The sequence below is a fragment of the Sinohyriopsis cumingii genome, chromosome 11 (assembly GCF_028554795.1).
Source record: "Sinohyriopsis cumingii isolate HCF-2022 chromosome 11, ASM2855479v2, whole genome shotgun sequence".
Classification (NCBI taxonomy): domain Eukaryota; kingdom Metazoa; phylum Mollusca; class Bivalvia; order Unionida; family Unionidae; genus Sinohyriopsis; species Sinohyriopsis cumingii.
In genome coordinates, this window is record NC_142971.1 from 86,055,894 (window position 1) to 86,078,638 (window position 22,745).

The 22,745-nt window shown below is 35.1% G+C and overlaps 1 protein-coding gene across 1 annotated transcript in view; it reads right to left on the minus strand.

Annotated features, from left to right (window-relative positions):
- Nucleotides 1–22,745, minus strand: part of LOC149788899 (plexin-A1-like) — a 336,630-nt gene that overhangs the window by 172,400 nt on the left and 141,485 nt on the right. Inside the window, exons 11-12 of the mRNA XM_089975025.1 lie at nucleotides 19,428–19,523; nucleotides 10,416–10,508 (exon numbers count right to left, since the gene is read on the minus strand). Of these exons, the coding sequence (XP_089831151.1) occupies nucleotides 10,416–10,508; nucleotides 19,428–19,523 (189 nt within the window). The remainder of the gene's footprint in view (nucleotides 1–10,415; nucleotides 10,509–19,427; nucleotides 19,524–22,745) is intronic.

A 22,745-nucleotide genomic window follows, 5' to 3' on the forward strand; every position in this document is an offset into this window, starting at 1 on the left:
CAGTGTAATATAATAATTGACTGGATCTGGCTGATAATGTATTAAATACCTGGATCTGGCTTGATAATGTATCAATTGCCTGGATCTGGCTGATAATATAATAATTGCCTGGATCTGGCTGATAATGTATCAAAGGCCTGGATCTGGCTTGATAATCTATCAACTGCCTGGATCTGGCTGATAATATAATAATTGCCTGGATCTGGCTTGATAATGTATTAATTGCCTGGATCTGGCTTGACAATGTATTAATTGCCTGGAACAGTTAGTTTAAATATACTTCACAAGTCTCATCAGACTCTGAAGAAAATAAATAAAATCAATAAATACACAAGTTGTACATAAACTTAAATAATAAAGTCCAAACATTATAGTTTTAGTTCCAACTTTGAGGACCTTCAACAGGTTGCAAAGTTACTGAATGACTGCAAACACATGGTCAACTAAATAAAGACCAATAATAAAGAAGAATGATGACAAGTAAATATGTTATGTATTTATGAATGGATAGACATAAAACAAAAGATATATTTCGTATATGGACTTGAAGTTAGGTACATTGTAAAATAAGAATGGAGACTCAGTACAGAGTTTTCATGATAATCTGAAGGTGTTGTAGGAATATTTCACTATACCACAAATCAACGAAGAGAGCTATGGAAATGCAAACAAAGGCAAGAATGTTTTATACCATAATTATAAAGGCTTCTTTTTAAATAATTGCTTCAAGTTAAATAATTTTTGTCAACTACTGTATTTGCCGACGTATAAGTCAATTCTTTTTTACCTGAAAAGTCTGGGTTTCAACTTACACTCTGGATCTACTTATATATGGATTATGTCATTCAAATTATTTCATTGTATGTCATGTAATTTTTCATGTGTAAAAAGACAATTTTTGTCCAAAGTATGAAAAATAATGTGTACAAAAATAATTAACATTTTGGGGAAGAGATCATGTAAGAAAAATGTAAGACCTGACATTGAGAAGGATTTAAAAATATTTAGATTACCCGTATTATCAGGATTTAATTCATGTGCATCAGATGTAATTGTGCTAAGCAGCATGCACTTGTAATACATGTTCTCCAAATTTAATCACATATATGTGTATTAGAATACACAAGTCAGAACATGAACAGCATGACAAACACGTAGGTATTTGATCAAATTTTTCTTCTGGCACTATATAATCAAAACAAAACATGCCTCGATATTAGAAATGGGGGTGGGGAGGAGAGAAGGGTCTCAGGATGATTGTAATCCATATGGTTCTGTTACCTGATGATTGTGAACTTGATCATGTACAAGGGGAATACTATATTCCAGTATCAAATAATATCTCTAAATAAACAATTCATTCTAGTTTCAACTATGACATCCATTGTCCCAAGAACGACATGGATTTGCAGTGTTATTTACATGCTAATAAAACCTGCTACAGTTTTGGTAGCTGACATCTGTCTGAGCACAAGATTTGGCAGACCAGATCAAATTAGTGAGAATAGCAATAAGGAAATGAGGATTCCTATACGGTATTGTGAATATGGTACCATGTAATGACAGGAAATACCAGGAAGTTACTCATGACATGTAAGCATCTCAACCAGTGATATGTTTTGTTCTTGCTGACAGAGGTGAGGTTGTTGAACTTGCAAAGAAACCATCCCAGCATGCTAAAAATGGTCATTCTTAGGATTGAACCTTAATGGAGTCTATATGGATATAAATAGTGTCAATATTTAAATATAAATTATATATTTTTTAAACTGAAGGAGTTTGGTATGTATTTTTTTTATAGTTTCTGTTTACTATTTTATTGCCGATTCTCTCATTGACAAAATATTCAGCTAAACAGGGTCAGTAAGGTATAAAATAGCACGAGGAAGGGCTGAAATCTCTCTCTCACATCAGGGCCTATTTTATTTTGATCAAAAGATGCAAGAGAAAAAAATGCAATGGAATACCTATACCTCTCTCTCTCAAAACCACAAAACTGTTGAAAAAGCATCGTTGATGCAATTTCTCATTACCGATAATCTGGAATAGCATATAGTGATACCATTAATATTAATGAAACGGGGAATTTACTAGTGAAAAAGAAGCCAAGAAATTGATCTGGCCATGTCTTATTGCTCCGCATCAACTTATCTATGGATGACATATTGAACATTTGCAAAATCAGTGAATTGGACTTGTACTCCACATTCAGTTATAAGCTGTCAAGCATGGTCATAGAATAGATGCAACAGTCCAAGTCCTGGATGAAAAGGAGGAGGGTAATGTGTGTGGGGCTAGCATGCCCACCACACACAAAAAGCCATGCTGCAGAAACCAACACAGCAAAAAATGCACTAGATCAATAGAAATGACCCAAGGGAGAGTGTATGAACCAGACTAGCCATCCCCAAGAGGGAAATGATTTACTGATAAATCTTCTCTCCACCATGACTGTTAAAAATATTTTGAATGGAATGAGAGAACACTGTGCAAATCATGGAAAACTGCACAAGTTGCCAAAGAAATGGAAAGATACAGGTTGGAGATACCGAGTGAAGTTTGAAGGACACTTTGACATTAGGACATCTCCTCCTCTACTCAGGACCACCCAATGAGGAGGACAACAGGAATGGAGTGGGACTAATGTTGAGCAAGAAAGCAAAATGATCAAGTGGGAACCAGTCAGTTAGAAGATTCTGACAGCCCACTTCCAGTCAAAATTCTTAATGATAACCATTGAGCAGTGCTATGCTCCAACAAATCTTGCAGACTAGAAAGCCAAGGAGGATTTTTATGAGCAACTGTAAAGCATGTTTGACAGAGTACCAAAGAGGGACGTCACACCTGAGTTGGATGACTTGAATGCAAAAGTACATGGACACAACATCTAACTGAAACTCAGGAGAGATAATGACCATGGAGAGTGTTTTGCTGTTTTCCGTATGATGAACAACCTAAGTATGATTGGTGAGACAGTCTTACCCCATCACAAGATCCACAAGGTGACATGGAAATACCCAGATTCAGCAGCAGAGAATCAGATGGACCACACTGCTATCTCCCTGATATTGGAGGAGGACTATGATGGATGTGAGAGCCTGTGGAGGAGCAGATGTTGGCACAGATCATCTGCTGGTGATCGCAAATTACTAACAAGAATCAGCAGCATAAAGAAGACTGGACTGCAAAAACATGAATAATATGACACCTGCAGACTCATGACTGTTGAGAAACAACATGAGTTCTCCATTTCCCTCTCCACCAGATTTCAGGCTCATGTTGACCTTAATGTTGGTTCCAAAGAAAAGAAGTGGGAACAGGTTAGAGGCACATTTCACATCTACCTGACAGGAAATGCTTGAATTCATAAGACAGAAACTCTAACACTAGCTGACAGAAGAAAAAAGACAGCCAAGAAATCAATCAGAGACTCGTACATGCAAAGACCAGAGCACAGAAACATCTTCAGCAAGAATACAATACAACTAAGAATAAGGAAGTCAAAAAGAGCATGAGGAAAGATAAGTCAGAACTTGGTAACAAACATGCCACAAATGCCAAGAATACTGTGAAAATAAATTATATGAAGACACATTACAACATCACACAGCAACTATCAGGAAGGAAAACAGGCATATGCAATCGTGTATGTGAGATGTATAGTAATATCTTGAGCAAATCAGCAGAAGAGATTGACAGGCACACATTTCAGCAGCTTGCTCAGGGGCACACCTGTGGAAAACCCTTAGTGACTGCCAGAACTGGAGCAGTATTCAGCTCCTATCCTACTGAGAAGGATTCTCACAATGCTGATTTTGGAGAGGACCAGGTCTGCACTAGATTCCAGACTGAGTGAAGAACAAAGAGGATTCCATGCTGGGAGGTCATGTACAGACTAGATAGTAACACTCCATATTATTATAGAACAGTCTCTAGGAATGCAGTATGTAAATGTTTTTGACTTCAGGGAAAGCATTTGACATGGAGTATAGAAACACCATCTGGAAAATCCTGAGGTACTATGGCATCCCAGAGAAGATTTTCAGGATTATCCAGTACCTCTATAAAGACACAAATGGTCATCTCATACAAAACACAGAATTATTTCCTTTCTCTGCTGACACTGGCATCAGGCAAGGCTGCTTAGTTTCACCACTAGGGGTGATGAAGATGGCAGTGGACCAACCATGGGGAATACAGAGAACCTTGACCAAAAACTGGAAGATCTGGACTTTGCAGATGATATTTGACTGCTGTTACACATACTCCAACACATGTGATTAAAGACAGCTTGCATAGCTGGCACTCTACAGTTTTGTATTTTGCATAGGGTTAGAATTTTAAAGAAAAAGAATTTCCCCATCTTTCCTCACTGGTTATACTTGCTATTTAAAAAAGACCTTGTATATCTTAGGTATAGTTCAAAGAACTTTTAATTCCTTTATTTTGGTGTATGACTGATGGGTGTAATATGGTTACAGAGTATACAGCTTGGTCTTGGGAGCAGTCATTTTAGTTAGCAGTGTGCTTAGATTATTAACAATTTCCAAAAGTACAATATCCAAAGAAATGAATGTCAGCCACATTACATTAAAGTAGCATAGAGGTATGCCAACATTCTCTCCACTATGCATGTTTTAAATGCAAACAACTTCATCGTACATACGTCACTCTCTTAAAAGTACATAATAACTGGTAAGCACCCCCATACCATACCCTGAACTACTGGCCTGGAGATCAATACCAACAAAACAAAATGACTGTGAGTCAATACAAACCAGGATACACTGATTCTCTTAGAGTGACAAGCCATTGAGAATATTAATAAGTTCACATACCTTGGCAGAACTGTGAACAAGTCAGGAGAAACAGATAAAAATGTCATGGTCAGGATTGCCAAGGCACACCATGCCATTACCACTATTAGACAAGTCTGGAGAAACAGATAAAAATGTCATGGTCAGGATTGCCAAGGCACACCATGCCATTACCAATTAAGACAAGTCAGGAGAAACAGATAAAAATGACATGGTCAGGATTGCCAAGGCACACCATGCCATTACCACTTTTAGACAAGTCTGGAGAAACTGATAAAAATGTCATGGTCAGGATTGCCAAGGCACACCATGCCATTACCACTTTTAGACAAGTCTGGAGAAACTGATAAAAATGTCATGGTCAGGATTGCCAAGGCACACAATGCCATTACCAATTAAGACAAGTCAGGAGAAACAGATAAAAATGACATGGTCAGGATTGCCAAGGCACACCATGCCATTACCACTTTTAGACAAGTCTGGAGAAACAGATAAAAATGTCATGGTCAGGATTGCCAAGGCACACCATGCCATTACCACTTTTAGACAAGTCTGGAGAAACTGATAAAAATGTCATGGTCAGGATTGCCAAGGCACACCATGCCATTACCACTTTTAGACACGTCTGGAGAAACTGATAAAAATGTCATGGTCAGGATTGCCAAGGCACACCATGCCATTACCAATTAAGACAAGTCAGGAGAAACAGATAAAAATGACATGGTCAGGATTGCCAAGGCACACCATGCCATTACCACTTAAGACAAGTCTGGAGAAACAGATAAAATGTCATGGTCAGGATTGCCAAGGCACACCATGCCATTACCACTTTCAGGCAAATCTGGAGGAATCCACCTGAAAACAAAGCTTAGATTGTACTATTCCAACATCAAATCAGTGCTACTCTTTGGGGCCAAGACCTAGACATATACAAAGAACTTGGAATATAAGTTATAGGTCTTTGTCAATACTTGTCTCCAACAGATCCTGCATATCAGGTGGCCAGACCGAATCCTCAACCAGGTTTTGGAATGAGAACACAACAGAAAACCCATATCTGACACCAATAAGGAACATAAGTGGAAATGGATTGGACATACCCTGCACAGCCCAACATCATTCACAAAACCCTGGATTGAAACCATCAAGGCAAAAGCAGAAGAGGATGACCAGTCATGACTTGGTGAAGAACCCTGGACAGTGAGCTTAACACCATCTGTCCTAGAGGAAGGCAAAACAGTTAGCCTTGACAAATGAGGAGCTGCACTGAAGGCACAATGGGAATAAAGAGGAATGATGATGATGATGAATATAATGTATACAATAGATCTTTTGTTTGTTTGTCTATAAAGCTGAGCATGACTAGTGTTTCAAGCATTATTTAGAGGACAGAAATGATTTGTTAGAAAAACTCCAAGTCAGCCCTCACCTTCTCACATTTCAAAATTTAAATAGTGGGTATGTATTAATGTATGTAGTCAATTTTTCTCTTAGAATGTATGAGAAAATGACCTTCTTTCATTAAATGTACAGCAAAATTCTGCTGTTTACAAAAATAACTGAAAAGTGATAACAGCCATGAATATAATTTGCAAACCTAATCACACTAGTGTTGTTGACTGACCACACGAATGCATTAATAACTGCATTTGGCAGACATAGCAATACATGTATATAATCCTGATTTGCAAAATGATCAACTCAAAGATTATGTACTGCAAGATTATAAGGTCATTTCACGTATCATATATCTGAAATTTAGTAGTTTAAGCCATTACAGCACAGTGATCCAACTACAGAGCCCACAGGCCACATTTTATTGTTGGTTGCACTCGTACAAAATTTCAGTCCTATAGTTATAATTAATATAAAATATATCATGTATGGCCCATGGACTTTACATTTGTGGTCCATATGGCCCACAGTGTTGAAGATGTTGGACCACCCTGCAATATAACATGTAGGCAGGACTGGATGGGTCTCACTCTCTCTCTCTCTCAAAGAAAACAATCATTATTCCAGGATTTAAACATTGTAGTTTCTATTCAGTATGTAAAGAACTAACAGTAACAATAACAGGGATAGACACAACATCTTTGAGAACAAGAAGAAATGAAAACCTAAAGATTATGAATGAATCTGTATAAATAATTATTAATTATAAAACACTAATAGTTTAATCAGTTATCATGCACAAAAACTCATACGGAATAAATCACAGGCATTTACATTTAGTTTATTATTATTATTATTATTATTAAAGGTTTTAAGGGGGCGCCGAGTGGTCTAAAGCGCTCTCCATTACGGATCACTGCCATCTCACCTCTGTCTGCATGGGTTCGAGTCTCGGATTCAGCCAATGTGGGAATGTGAGAAAGCTTGCCAGTAGCTTCTCGTGGGTCGGTGGTTCTTTCCGGGGGTTTTCCCGGGTTCTTCCTCCACCATTAATACTGGCCGCCACGTATAGCCTATCGTGTGCTGAAAAATGGCGTTAAACCCTACAACAACAACAACAACAACAAAAAGGTTTTAATACTGACACATTTAATTAATTATCTAGAAAAATGGAATTACTGGAAATTAAAAGACAATCTATGTTTCATGAAGGTATTCAGAATATGGTTAAAAATCTTTATTTCATACAAATATAGTGATTTTAACTACCAAACTTAATTTTGTCTGTGCTCCAGATAGTCCGTGTGTTCTCCTGTTGCATTTAAGTTGTAGACTATGCAAAATGTGCCTAGTGATAATTTACAAATGAACACATATTTGGTATTTATTGCTTTTTAGTGAAAAAATTCAAGCTAACGAGTAAATAACCATATCTGCGATGTAGAAAAGTTGATGATGCAACTGCACAGTATATTTAGGTTTACCCCAGTTATGGACATGAGGATTTTTCAGAGGATTGTACAATATCTTTCATAAATTGCCAAATGTCTTATTCATTGTTTTAATTTACATCAAATTAATTTACAATTTAAAAGAAAATGTCAATAAAAATGAGATATGTAATCAATACCAAATTACATAATTGTTTTGTTCCATGTTGTGGAGAAGTGTCTCACTAATACGGTGTAGGAATATATGTCTTGGCCTGACAGTCATGACATATTCCTATGCCATATCAAACTCGTTCTTTCTGGCCACTCAGAACAAAACAAATATGTTGTTGTTGTGGGGTTTAACGCCATATTTCAGCATACGATAGGCTAATATGTAGTTTTGTCTATTTATTGTTAATATAAAGTGATCAATCACATTTAAAATACAATACAAACAAAACCATGCTAAATTCAAACATTTTCATAATATGTTTATTCACATGAAATTGTTTTCATTATCTCTGCTGTCAAAAACTCAAAGCAAAAGTTAATAGTAATATCAATGAAAAATGTTTTTTTTGGTGGTGTCATGGTTTAGTGAAACATTTAATACTGAGATTGAAAAATGATTTTTTTGGTGGTGTCATGGTTTAGTGAAACATTTAATACTGAGATTATGAATAATTTTTGTACTAAGTCTTGTCAGTATATTTAACGTTTACAAACTACCATATTCATTTCTTATTACAATAAGGTCAAGATACTTGTATGTATTGCATATAAACGTAACTGTGTACATGCTTTCTATAATAATTTATTTCAGAAAACTAAATGTAAATAAAAATGTAAAAAATATTTCTTTCATTTTAGGGATATTTTTGTTGCTGTTGTTGTTGTTGTTGTTGTTATTGTAGTTGTTATTGTAGGGTTTAATGCCATTTTTCAGCACATGATATACATGGCAGCCAGTATTAATGGTAGAGGAAGAAACTGGGGAAACCCCGGAAAGAACCATCAACCCATGAGAAGCTACTGGCAAGCTTTCTCACATACCCACATTAGCCGAATCTGAGACTCGAACCTACACAGACAAAGGTGAGATGGCAATGATCTGTAATGGAAAGCAATTTAGACCATTTGGCCACTCGGGGCCCCAGGGGTATTTTTGTGGGATTGCAAAGGGAAATTATAACTTACTAAATTCTGAGAAGGTTCCATATTCCTTGACCTACCTGTATAATGTATATTTAATGAATAAATAACATTTTTATAGCAGCAGTGCAGTGGAAACCAATTTTATTCAGTCGAAACATTCAGCTAAATTCAGTGTTCAAAATGGATTTAACTTTATTCATTCACTGCAAGCTTACAAAACTTTGCAGAAAGTTTTATATATACCCTGCAAGCATGTGAGTGGTTGCACCAAGCTTGCACAAGCAAGAGGACATATCAAGAAGCAAGGTGCAAGCTATTTTTACTTTGCACAAGTTTGCAACTATATCCAGCTAGCTTGACCAAGCCTGCATTTGCTTGTACAAGATTGTACACACATCTTTTATATGCTTCATAACATCAGACATGTTTATCAAAGCCTTATGTGTGATTTGGGTTTTTAATGTAGCTTTAACAATTTTTCAGTCTTATCACTACGATGTCTGCAGTGTGGCAGTTTAAAGTGATGTCTAGCACTGGTGCATAATGCCACAGACATGTAACATAATGTCCCACCAAGCCACAATATCCTGACACCAGGCTTACCAGTCCTAACTAACCTCTTAATGCTGAGCACCTAGCACAGCAGCTATTTGTATCACTTTTTTAAGTAGTTGGTAGGACTCAGCCAGGGTTCAAACCTGCAACCTCCTGCATCCAAGGCAGATGCTCGAACCACAAGACCACCGGAGCAGTCCATTATATCATAAGCTTGCCGCAACCTTTCTGCCAGTGTGATTTTGGTTTGTGAATTAGCTCTAGTGCAAGCGATCACAATGTTTGGCAGATGTAGATGATGCAGAACTAGTCATTGTGTAGTGACCGCGACGTTTGAAATAAAAACCAATATCATTTGTTCCTTATTTAATGTGCAAGCACTCCTCAAAATTTGGTCCAGGTTGGTGAAGCAGAACATGTTACTGTGCAGAAACCATTTTTTTTTCAGACACAGTGACAGTGACCTTTGCCTCTGACACTTTCTCCCCACTCCCACAATCAATAAGGTTCTTCCTTACCTCAAGTGCAAGTCATCCACAAACATTTGGGCTAAGTATGTGATGCAAAACTAATGTTATTGTGAAAATAGTATATTCCTTCTTTGATTTACACTGACCCTGGCTTTGACATTTTGAACCCCTAAATAATATCCTATATGGTAAGCCAGGCACAAAGTTAGGTAACTGTCGATGGTGGACAACTACAGTAATTGTACAGAAACTATTTATCTTTGTAACCAAAATCAACAAGAATATTCATTACTTCACAAGCAAGACACCCACAATGTTTGGTAACTGTAGATGGTGATGAACTAGATTTATGGTTAATATATTTTCTATATTACATTAAAAGGCAGGCAAATCAAAGAGTTTGTTAAACAAGTGTATTCCAAAGTATTTTCTCAGTCATGCATCTTAATTTAAATAATTTTCCAATTTTGATGAAAATGTGAATGTCCTGTTAAAGTGTAATGTCATTGTCTTCCCACACAGCAAAAAAGACACAGACGAACATCATCTGTCTCTATTTACCATCTTGCCCATTTTGTTTTAGTACTTACATAGATTTGGCATGCTACCAGCATGTTTGTTCTGTTGATGACAGCTGTAAAGTCTGGACTACCATGTACATTACATATATAGTTTCCAACATCCTGGAAAAGAGTTTTAAAAAGGGACCTTAAATACAATTTGGATTATTTAAACTAAACAAGAAAAGTACTATTTATAACCATTTTCATATGTTAAATGAAATCCAACAGAACTAAAATCTCTACTACTATTACTACTACTACTAATAATAATATTATTATATCAACAACACTAAGCAGCCACAGCACATATTTTTTTTTCTTGTTGAGCCATAGACTTAATTTCTAGTCCTAAGAATATATGTAACATTACAAGTTATTATATTTCACTCTTTCTCCTTTAGCCATTTTGATGACACACATACATTACCATTGTTAACCAAAGCTTTGGACACTATAACATTATTACCACTTTTATATCTAAATTAGAGACAAAGAAAAACTCTAATTCTATCTTTATAAAACATGTATCCCCAAGATTTCCACTCCTGATTGTGACCCCCAATTCTGAGTCTCTTGGGTAGGTCTCTGATGCTAATAGTCTCTTGGGTAGGTCTCTGATGCTAAGAGTCTTTTGGGTAGGTCTCTGATACTAAGAGTCTCTTAGGTAGGTCTCTGATGCTGAGAGTTTCTTGGGTAGATCTCTGATGCTGAGAGTCTCTTGGGTAGGTCTCTGATGCTAAGAGTCTCTTGGGTAGGTCTCTGATGTTAAGAGTCTCTTGAGTAGGTCTCTGATGCTAAGGACTGCCCAGGAGGCAAATATCAGCTGAGTATGTGCAATCATTTTTCGTGATAATAAGTATTACATAGTTATAGGTCAATAGTGTCCTTGGGGAATAGACCTTTGGGGACAGGATGGATCACATTACAAAAGTCAGCTCTATGATATAAATTTGTCTTTTCATGCCCAGAAAGTATATACACCAACACCTCACTAACTCATGTCCCAGATAACTCGTGACCTCACTTATAATGTGGAAACAGGTGTGGATTCCATTTTTACCAGAAAATACAAACAAAATTGCCCCCATCTGTTGAACATGAAGAAAATAAAGGTAAAAACTGGTAAATGTCCTGAGACATTGAACATTTTATCATTGAAAGTAGTGGTCAGTATCTGGAAATTTTAATTAGAGCATCCTGAAATTCATATCTTTTAATAAGAAATTATATGTATATTATTTTTTTTTCTAATTAACATTCTCAGTACACTGTAAATAACAACAATATTCTGTGAAATTTTGATCATGTCACTCATGCCTACTGATGGCAACATTGTAATAAATAAATACCAGCCTAATACAATTTGTCATGTGAAATTCATGTGTAGCTCTATCTTTTAAATCGAGTTCAGTGTAAACATCATAAATGTAATATGACCTCTTGTATTTAAACATGATAAATATCAATCAACCATCACAACTATGTCAACAAACATTTTGGCAAGAACCTAATACAGTGCAAGCTGTGTTTTGATCTTTGACTAGCGGAAGTATCTGTTTTGTTGGCACTAAATTAAATCCAGACCAGCTTCGTATTATCATGTTACTATGTAGTATTTTTTTGGGGGGGGGTAAAACTAGTTTTAATTATGCAATACTTACCCAAGGCTATTGTTCAGCTTTGGCACAAAAAGAAACAGCTAAACAATAGCCATGGTTAAGCTACTGCTTCTATTAAAATGTAGTTTTTTTGTGGGGGGTAGAACTAATTTCAGTTATGCAATACCTATCCAAGGCTATTGTTTAACTGTTTCTTTTCCATGCCAAAGCTAAACAATAGCCATGGGTAAGGTATTACTGCTATTAAATATGTTTTTCTATCAAATCAGATAAAAGAGGTGGAATGAAACAAAAGTTAAGACATGGCAAATCCTACCTGCATAACAGCTGTGTGTCAGTTAATCTCTTTTTAATTAATCAACCAAACACTGTTATAATATTATTATTTATGTAATATAATTAAACTACCTTCAATGGGGGCCTGAGTGGCCAAGTGGTCTAAAGCTCTTGTCTTTAATGATCACTGCAATCTCACATAGACACCTGCATGGATTTGAGTCTCAGGCTTGGAAAATGTGGGTATGTGAGAAAACTTGCCAATAGCTTCCCATGGGTCAGTAGTTCTTACCAGGATTTTTCCAGGTTGTCCATCCACCATGCATAGCCTATCATGCACTGAAAAATGGTGTTAAAACCAACCCAATAACAACAACAACAACAACAACAACATACTACCTTCTATTAGCCAAGTAATTTGCAAATATTATCAAAGATAGCAAGGTAATGAAGTGAAATGAGTACTTGGTTAATAAAAAGCTTGGGTCGGTGGTTCTTCCCTGGGTTTTCCTGGGCTCTTCCTCCACCAGTTATACTGGCCGCCATGTATAGCCTATCTTGTGCTGAAAAATGGCGTTAAACCCTAGAACAACAACAAAAACAACAATAAAAAGCTTCGTTTTACAGATATAGTTCATTATAAAAAGTGAGTTCAATAGATTGAAATGAATGCAAAATTCCTTAATTAGCACTCAGATATTTCCTCAAGGACAAAAGGAAGTTTTGCTATTAATATCAATCAAATCAAAAGAATCAATGTCTTACTAATAGTAATATTTACAAAATAAATCATATTTTGTTGTGAATCAACAACAAAAGCAGTGAATGAATTACACAATGCTTCACAAACATGTGATGGCTATTGTAACCTACATGAGTAATGTTGTTAATGATCTCTCACAATTTGAGTATCTTGAAAATAAAGGCAATTTACATATTAATATAGGAACAACTTCGTTTGAAAAAAAATCTCTTTATTGACAAAAATGTGCAACTTGATTCAGTCAATAAACAGACTCACTTCCCAACCAGCCAACATGCCATGTGCTGGGTTTTCTCCAAGTCCAGTGCAGAGGGTATCACCATCTTAACATTTTTTAAGGTCTCTCAGTAACTCACACCCTCACTGTTTTGGATCACGTTGTGTACAAGTTATCAAGTGCAAGGTGTATATGGATATAAGGTAAAAATCTCAAAACTTTCCAGTTTATCAACCAGGGTCTAATGAATAAATTCCATCACTCTCATGCAAACATAAATGAAGACCATATGAAAAAGAAGGCAGAGTGGGTTGCTAGAAGGCAGCTTCCATGACATCATCAAGAAAATAATTATTAAGAATCATGCAGCAATATCTGTAACCTCAGTTCTTCAAGAGCATGACAAGCTCTTTTTCACAAAGATGCACGTTGATACAGTATGAGAGGTACCTCATATCAGAAAAATGTGACATTTTTTCCCCTCATGGTGATTAAGCCAAATATCCCTAACCTCATGTGAATAAATAAATGATCTTCAAGAGCTTGACGAGCTCTTTTGACAAAATAATACACACAGAGATGCTGGCTAATAGATTATCAGAGGTACCTCCTATCTGGAAAATGTGACAAATGTTTCCCTTATGATGATTAAGCCAAATAGAAACATAAGACTGATGGGTGAAAAAGTCCACCATGATTAATCCCAACACAGAGCAATTGTGACTAGAGATTACAAAATAACTTTTGGGCAGGAAAACAAGGCTGATGTCAGACAATTACCAAACAACATATAAAATATTTCACCACCTGGGATTTAATTAGTAAGAGATTAGTCTTTGAAGCCCCTAAAGAGAACTTAAGATATTGGACAGGTTGATATACAACCAATAATAAATTCTTCAGAAAGAAAAGAAAAAATCTGCATTGGCATATCGAACCAATGTGCTGCATCCTGCAACAATTGACCTACTGCCACTTGTTAATCATACCAATCAATTAACCAATCAGTGAGCATAAATTAGACACACCTCTAGGCATTGCTTACATCTGCATTTCATCCAACAAGCTTCTTGTGGCAATAATGAATTATGATAAGTATTTACAATTTTTACAATGATTTGTTGATTTCTCAATTGACAAGGGTAAAGAGAAGGCAGTGGAGCTTTGTAATTCTGACTGTCAATAACCAGATCGCCTAAATGGAGGAATTAGATTTATTCTTTTCCCAAAACACAGGCAAAACTTCAATAGATAAAGACTTTATTTGTGGTTGTTTGTACGATTAGCTGAATATGGAAACTACTGATGGCAATTACAACGTTTGTTTGAATAAAAGTATGTGGAAAAACATGTCCCATCAATGGCTTGAAGGAAAACAAAAGAATTGAAATTGAAAAATATATGTGAAAATAAACGTTTCTAGAATATGGGTTGAGAACCTCCCAACTTTCAGGCTTTCATGTATATTATTTTTCTTATATTGGAAGCACCAAACACCTTTATCACTTTTAAAAAAACCTAGTTATAACCTTTTGTATGCCACTCAATAGCCTAATCGTGCTGATGCGCAGTAAAAATATAATAAATCAATCAATCAATCAACCAAACCCCAGACTGCAATATTTTATAGTTTAAAAATGTACACTTTAATGTTGGCTTTTCACCAAAACAATGATTTGTTGTCCTGATCTTTTCAGGCACTTGAGTGACTACATTTTCATTGGGCTGAAGGAGGGGTGGGGATACAAAAATATAATAATAAAGAAATAGAAAAACAATGGTTTCAGATAATTATCTTTTCACTATATTAAGCATGCATTTACATGTTTACATCAACAGACATCAATAATCATAATTCCATCTGATGAACATAGAATAACTTGAAAATTATTATGTGCAACAGTATACTTCTAAACAGCAATTATTTATGATTTTGTTATTAATGTTTAATTCATTTACCTCCAAGGCATCATGAACATAAGCCAGATAAAATTAATAAGGATAAGATTATATGCTAAATACATTAGCATCTTTTGGAGCGAATTTCCTTGTACATGAATATGTTCTCAAGCAGCTTTACAATTTATTTTTATTATTTACTGGAATAAAACACTTAGGTTATTACTATACGATCTTGAACAACAAATATAAATATTGTTTATGTCAGTTTAATTTATGCAACTTTGAAATTTTACATTTTTAAGAATAATACACATCATTTTCAATAAATATATCACTTAAGATGAAACATATTTCTTTGCCCAATACTGCATGTTTGTCTGAGGTTAGCTGGGAGTCATGTCACGTGATTTGGTAGACAGAGCAATCTATCATCACGCATAAGGTCATTGTGGAATTCTCTCTACTTGGCATCATCAACCATGGAAGTCAACTGCCTTCTAGCCTTGCAATGCAGTCTGAAATAGTGCTTACAAACTAATCTTGATTCGAGCGATGATGAAAGGTGACGAATCTGAGCATTGTTGTGAAGGAGAGAACATATGTGCTGTGTCAATAGAACTCTTCTACATCAATAACTCCAAACCAGTAGTGCAGAGATCACTGAACTATGAACGCTGTTGCCACATGGTGGGTGGGGAGATCCTATCAGCTGAGGATGAACCGTAATGTAGAAGTCCAATATGAACTGGAGCTGTTGATTTCTAACATCCTGAGAGGCAACTACAGAAATTAAGCAGTGGAGATACCCTCAACAGGTGTTTATGTATTCTAGCAAAATCTTTAAGTATTTAAGCCAGGTTTCCTAAGGAGGTTGTAACATTTCACTGAAAGTGCCATTGATATCAACTGTCTCTCTATGTGATATCCTCCAAAAGTCTCTGCAATACGACTACAAGAATAGACTTCTCCTACAAAGGGATAAAGGTCCCTGCTGCAAAGAGATACATATTTGAAGCTATGGTAACCAGGGTTAAAACTAAAGTACTATCACTTCAAGTGTTTTGACTGGAATATAAGTCAATGTGCCTTTCAATATCTCCACCTGACACACTCCTAATGATGGATAGAAGGATTGATTGGCCAATCAGGCACCATTTTGCTATCACTGAAAAAATTGGCAGCAAAGTGGAAGAAAGAAAGAAACTGACAACCCCTCTGCTGTCTGGTCATTATCTGACCTTGTGTTGAATTCTGCACTATGCCCTTTAGAATAGCTGGTTGGATTAACAAAGTGTGTGTGTGTGTGATTCTGATTTTTAAGGTAGCTTTAACGATTTCCCAGTCATATTGCTATAATGTCTGCAGTGTGACAGTTTATATTAATGTCTAGCACTGGGGCATCATGCGACAGACATGTAGAATCATGTTAACCTGCTGTGAGCAATACTCAAATCTATACACAACATTATGTCCAATGAATGTAACTGTCACCTTTCCGGCTTTTTCACAAGCATGGTCAATTATCTGAATATTGGGGAATTTTTATACTTCTGTGCATATTGTCAAGATTTTTTAAATGGCTGATTGCCCTCTTAACCTTCATGTTTTTTTTCTGAAGGACTATATTTCCAGATTTTGCAATGTGGTCTACAAAAACATGAGTGAATTAAACTATCTGGGGCACATAAGGCTTGCTGAAATGATGACCTTAAACTATTGACCTAGACAACAGAGGCAAATGTAGCAAAAATACAGTTATTTGGTGGAGTTGGTTAGGGAAACATCCTAACTTTACAATGGTCCAAAAGCATGATCATGCAAGTGGTCTACTGAACATGAATGAATTAAACCATCTTGGGTACATCTTGTAAAGTAACCCAGACCCATTACCCAAACCAACTCCACTGAGTCTAAATTCTGGATCCAGAAAACCCAGACAAGTCAAGATCAAGATTTTTTAAAAAGCTTTTGCCTCCATTCTCCAGAGGTTCAGAGTCATTTCAGTGAGCTTTATAACAAAATCATAAGGGTTGCCATGTTTGTCTTTCCCTAGATGAGGCAGGTCCTCTCTAGTCAAAGCCGTGAAATTAATATGTTACCAGTTGTTCCATTCCCAACATCTCAATTGGACTGACAAACCATTAAATACTGGGGCTGGTAGGTCAATGATGTTAGTCCTATGTTCAGTGTCTGGTAGACAAAGCCTGGTAGCAGGTGCCTAGTTATCTGCCAGGTGACTGATTAATAAACAATTAGTGATCAGAGCACAGCTCGATCGCCCAGTGGGGTGAGCAGTGTTGAATGTACAGTGAACTACGGGTAATATCAAGCAAACATCCAGGTGAGCTAAAATGATACAAATGACCAGTGAAGGTGCACCTGCCGCCCCACCCCCCACAAAGGACAATATTCTGAATGGTTGAAGCAACTAAGGCATCAGAATGTTTAATTTTGTTCTAGGCCTCAAATTACTAACTGGATGAACTTGACCTTGGACTGGTGACTAGCACTTGACAAAGAAAAAACACATAAGAACAGATAGTGGACTACTGCTATTAAATCATCCTTCAAATCATAAGACCCTTATTCCTTTTCTTGACAATTACTATAGTCATACTTGGATGAGTTATCTCTGTCATATATTATTTTAAAATATAGTATTATTTAAGTCATTTGGGTTTATGACATTGATATTTTAATTCTTTAATTCAGTGGCTGGCTTGTATTTTAGTAAAAGTACATGTACTGTATGTTGTGAAATTTCCATTCATAAATCAAAGCAAATTGCCAAGGTGAGGTCAACAACTATTTCAGTCAAAGTATGCCAAGAATTAGTTTGAATGCAGGTCATGAAAACATGACATGATCATAGAAGAGTATCTTTACTATAGATATATCATATGTGCCCTAACATTTGATTGTCTCAATAATTAATAATGGTCAGACCATGACCATTAATATATTTGACAATAAAATGATTTAAGTGTTAAGGAATCTTTTCAAGTGATTCAGATTTGTTTATTTGAGATGCATAAGGTGGCTATATAAGAAAATTAAAGCAACATGTTATCATTCCTTAGTTATAATCAGCCTTTTAAGAGATAACAGGAATTGCAATTTATTTTTAATATGTTCATTACAATTGCAGAGAGGAATTTTTAAAAATTCTAAACACGGTACCTTGCTGGACTATTGTGAAATTATTCAAGGCCATCTGTGATATTCTACTTTCATGGGATTTACCTTGAAGTAAAACCATTTTGGACTTAAAATTAATTCAGAGTACCTGCAGACTTAACAGAAACAAATTCCATGAGTTTTCCAAAACGTTTCCAGGGCTATTTCACAAAAGTCAAGGACCAAAATATTGATCATAATTGTGTCATGTTCGAAACAGGAGCTCTGCATTCTATGCAATAAACAGATATACAAATTTTAAACTCCATTATCAGAAATTCCATGACTTTACCATAACTTTGCAAGGTTTTGAGAAATCCTATGATATTTCAAAGCCCTTAAAATTTACTTTCTTAATTCCCTAACTTTTCCAGGATTCCAGGACCAGCATGAATCCAGATGATTCTTCATTGGTGCTAACACATTAGCACATTAGATATTGTATTTGGAAATCCTTTGGATCATTTCTGGATTAAAGTGAAAATGATAGAACATTTAGGATAATTTTCTAGGAATTCATACACTGTAATTCTTCCACTTTTTAAGATTTTATATTTTATGGAAATAAATTTATATTCTGGAAAATTGATAGCTAGCTGGGTTTTACCTTGTCTTGTTACTTAGTTTAAACCCCTAGACATAACAACTTTATAGCCTCCCAATTCAGTAGATGAAGTGGGGGGGATCATGTTTTGCTTCTGTCTGTATGCTCATCAATGAATGAAATTTGGTATGCATGCTTGAATCCACACATAAATTACTAGATTAGATTGTCATGCCATTACAGTAAGTTTTGCGTTTTTTCTACACCTTGGAATCTTTGAACTTTCTGACTCTACATTGATGGCACAGTTGCTTGGCAACCACAAAACTAGCTTTTGTTTATCTTACATTACTAGCCATAGTAGAAATCAACCACACAGCTGGAACTGCAGTCATAACATCTGGCACATAAACATGTACAGGTAGCTTGCAAACTATTTGAAACTACCTGTATACCATTAATAAAGTCTCCTTACCTTCCAGCTTGACAGGCTAATAAAACATTGAATTACTATGCATACTCTTAACATTGCAGTACTTACAGGCAGATTCTTTGCACTTAAACTGTAATTAGAAATTACACCATTTGCAGCAAACAGTTTCCCTCTGCTGTCCAACAACTGGGGACAATCCTCAGCCTGTGAATAATTTAGGATATCAGTTAATTTATAAAGAAAACTATGTATGTCACTTATATATATATATATATATATATATATATATATATATACAATTTAACTGTTCGTATAGTTTTTTTTTACACAAATGCTCTTAGAACTCACCTATTTTGATTGCAAGAACAAACATGAAGCCCTAATAATGTTTCATACCTTAAATATTTTCAGCATGTTTTTATGTTTTCATATTTCATGGTGTTTGTTTTTTGTAATCATATTATTATATACACCATTTGCAGCAAACAGTTTCCTTGTCCAGTCCAACAATCAAGGACAATCCACTGCCTGTGAATAATTTTAATAAGTGATCAGTTAATTTCTAAAGAAACCTATGTATGTCAGACATATATATATATACAGACTGATAAACCTGTGTATGTCAGACAGATATATATATATATATATATATATATATATATATATATATATATATATATATATATATACAGATGGATGTGCAATGCCACAATACACCTAACTCACAACAGTATTACAACTCCATGGTATATAGCTTAGTAATAGAAAGAAGCAAAAGCAACAATTTTATTAAAATCAACAAATAAATTTCTTTCTCCAAGTTACATAGTGAAAATTTAAGAGGAACTTACAGCATTGTGAATTAAATTCCAAATAATCCTAAATGCTCTATCACTAAAAGTATGGAGTGTTCTGAATGAATTCCAATACTGAATTTGCTGATGTGCCAATAGTCTTGAATAGGTTGATTACCAAGAGTCTTGATTTATCACAATGTTAGAATCCAAAATGTCTTTGAATGAATTCATAATAATCCCTAAATAGTGATTTAGTCCCAAATGTCCATGAACACTTTGTAATGCCAGTGAATGAATTTATAATAAATGATTCCTCTCAAATTATATCAGTTCTGAACACAACTGAAATGATTTTAAGATAGAAATGAATAAATGTGTTGACCACCACTTTATATAAAAACCCAAGTCTCTCTTCCTGGGGTATTCTTATAGAAACAATTAAGAGCTCGGCTGGTGCAGTGTGCTGTGACAGGATTTTCTCCCATTATGCCAAAGATTGTTTATATTTACAATAAAGTTTATACTGAACCTATGAATTGTGTGTTATTTAAATGGACATGTTGATAATATACCAAAAAGCCTACAAGCTTTGATCTTTAGGCCTAGAGACTACATCATATATGGATATTTTGGTAATATATCAAAATGCCTACAAGCATTGATATTTAGGCCTAGAGACTACATCATATATGGACATTTTGGTAATATTCCAAATAGCCTACAAGTTTTGATATTTAGGCCTAAAGATTATGTCATATATGGACATTTTGGCAATATACCAAATAGCCTACAAGCTTTGATATTTAGGCCTAAAGACTACATCATAATATGGACATTTTGATAATATACCAAATAGCCTACAAGCTTTGATATTTAGGCCTAAAGACTACATCATAATATGGACATTTTGGTAATATACCAAATTGCCTATAAGCTTTGATATTTAGGCCTAAAGACTATGTCATATATGGACATTTTGGTAATATACCAAATTGCCTATGAGCTTTGATATTTAGGCCTAAAGACTATGTCATATATGGACATTTTGGTAATATGCCAAATTGCCTACAAGCTTTGATATTTAGGCCTAGAGACTACATCATAATATGGACATTTCGGTAATATACCAAATAGCTTATAAGCTTTGATATTTAGGCCTAGAGACTACATCATATATGGATATTTTGGTAATATTCCAAATAGCCTACAAGCTTTGATATTTAGGCCTAAAGACTATGTCATAATTGGACATTTTGGTAATATACCTAATAGCCTACAAGCTTTGATATTTAGGCCTAGAGACTACATCATAATATGGACATTTTGGTAATATACCAAATAGCCTATAATCTTTGATATTTAGGCCTAGAGACTACATCATAATATGGACATTTTGGTAATATACCAAATAGCCTACAAGCTTTGATATTTTTGCCTAGAGACTACATCATATATGGATATTTTGGTAATATTCCAAATAGCCTACAAGCTTTGATATTTAGGCCTAGAGACTACATCATATATGGATATTTTGGTAATATTCCAAATAGCCTACAAGCTTTGATATTTAGGCCTAAAGACTATGTCATAATTGGACATTTTGGTAATATACCAAATAGCCTACAAGCTTTGATATTCAGGCCTAGAGACTACATCATAATATAGACATTTTGGTAATATACCAAATAGCCTATAATCTTTGATATTTAGGCCTAGAGACTACATCATAATATGAACATTTTGGTAACATAACAAACAGCCAATTTCATTCAAGGGAGATAATGTGTTGGTTCATTCGCCTACAGAAAGTGACTTTCTGAATGGGAAGTTCCAAACGCTCCCCTGCTTGTGTGTCAGATCAAGCAGATGCAAGCTGATATGAACACAATTTTGTTATAGGCAAGTTTAGAAACTACGGTATACAGATGTAATAAGACCTTAAGGTGTGTCCACCAATCTGTGTTTGACCTGAGGTATCTAACATGCAGAATGAAAATTAGTTGATTGTCAAATAAAAGCCTAAAAACTGAGTCTCCTCTCTAACTGGGATAAGAGAATCATCAAAGAAAAGAGTTTGGTGTCATGGTTTCAGATATCTGTGTCATTTATTCAATTTTTCTTTGTGGCCTAGTGGTTAGAGCATTGATTTGCTGCACATTTTGAGACTGTATATTGAGAATACATGTGCCATGTATTTATTCTGCAGTCTATACTGTACCAGCATTGTAACAGTCACTGAGAAGAAATAGTGATTTATTTATAATATTTGTTTGTTGGATCCAACAGAGTGGAAAATCTTTAATTTAAACAGTAAATACTAATCAGATCATGTGAAATCATTCAATGACTTTATAATTTAATTCTTTCAGATTAAGTAAAACTTTCAAGGACTACAGTGATATTCTACATTCATGGTATTATATTAAAATAAAATCATTTGGATTCTGCAGAACTGTGATTCTTCAGTGGTGTTATCATGGTAGGACATAAACACATTAGAGCCATCATTCAGAATTCCTTTGCATAGTTTCCAGATTAGAAGGAAATTGTTAGTACAATTTAGGGTAACATTATAGGAATTCATAAACTGTAAATTATTTTTCATTTGTTCACTTGGTTTGATTTTATA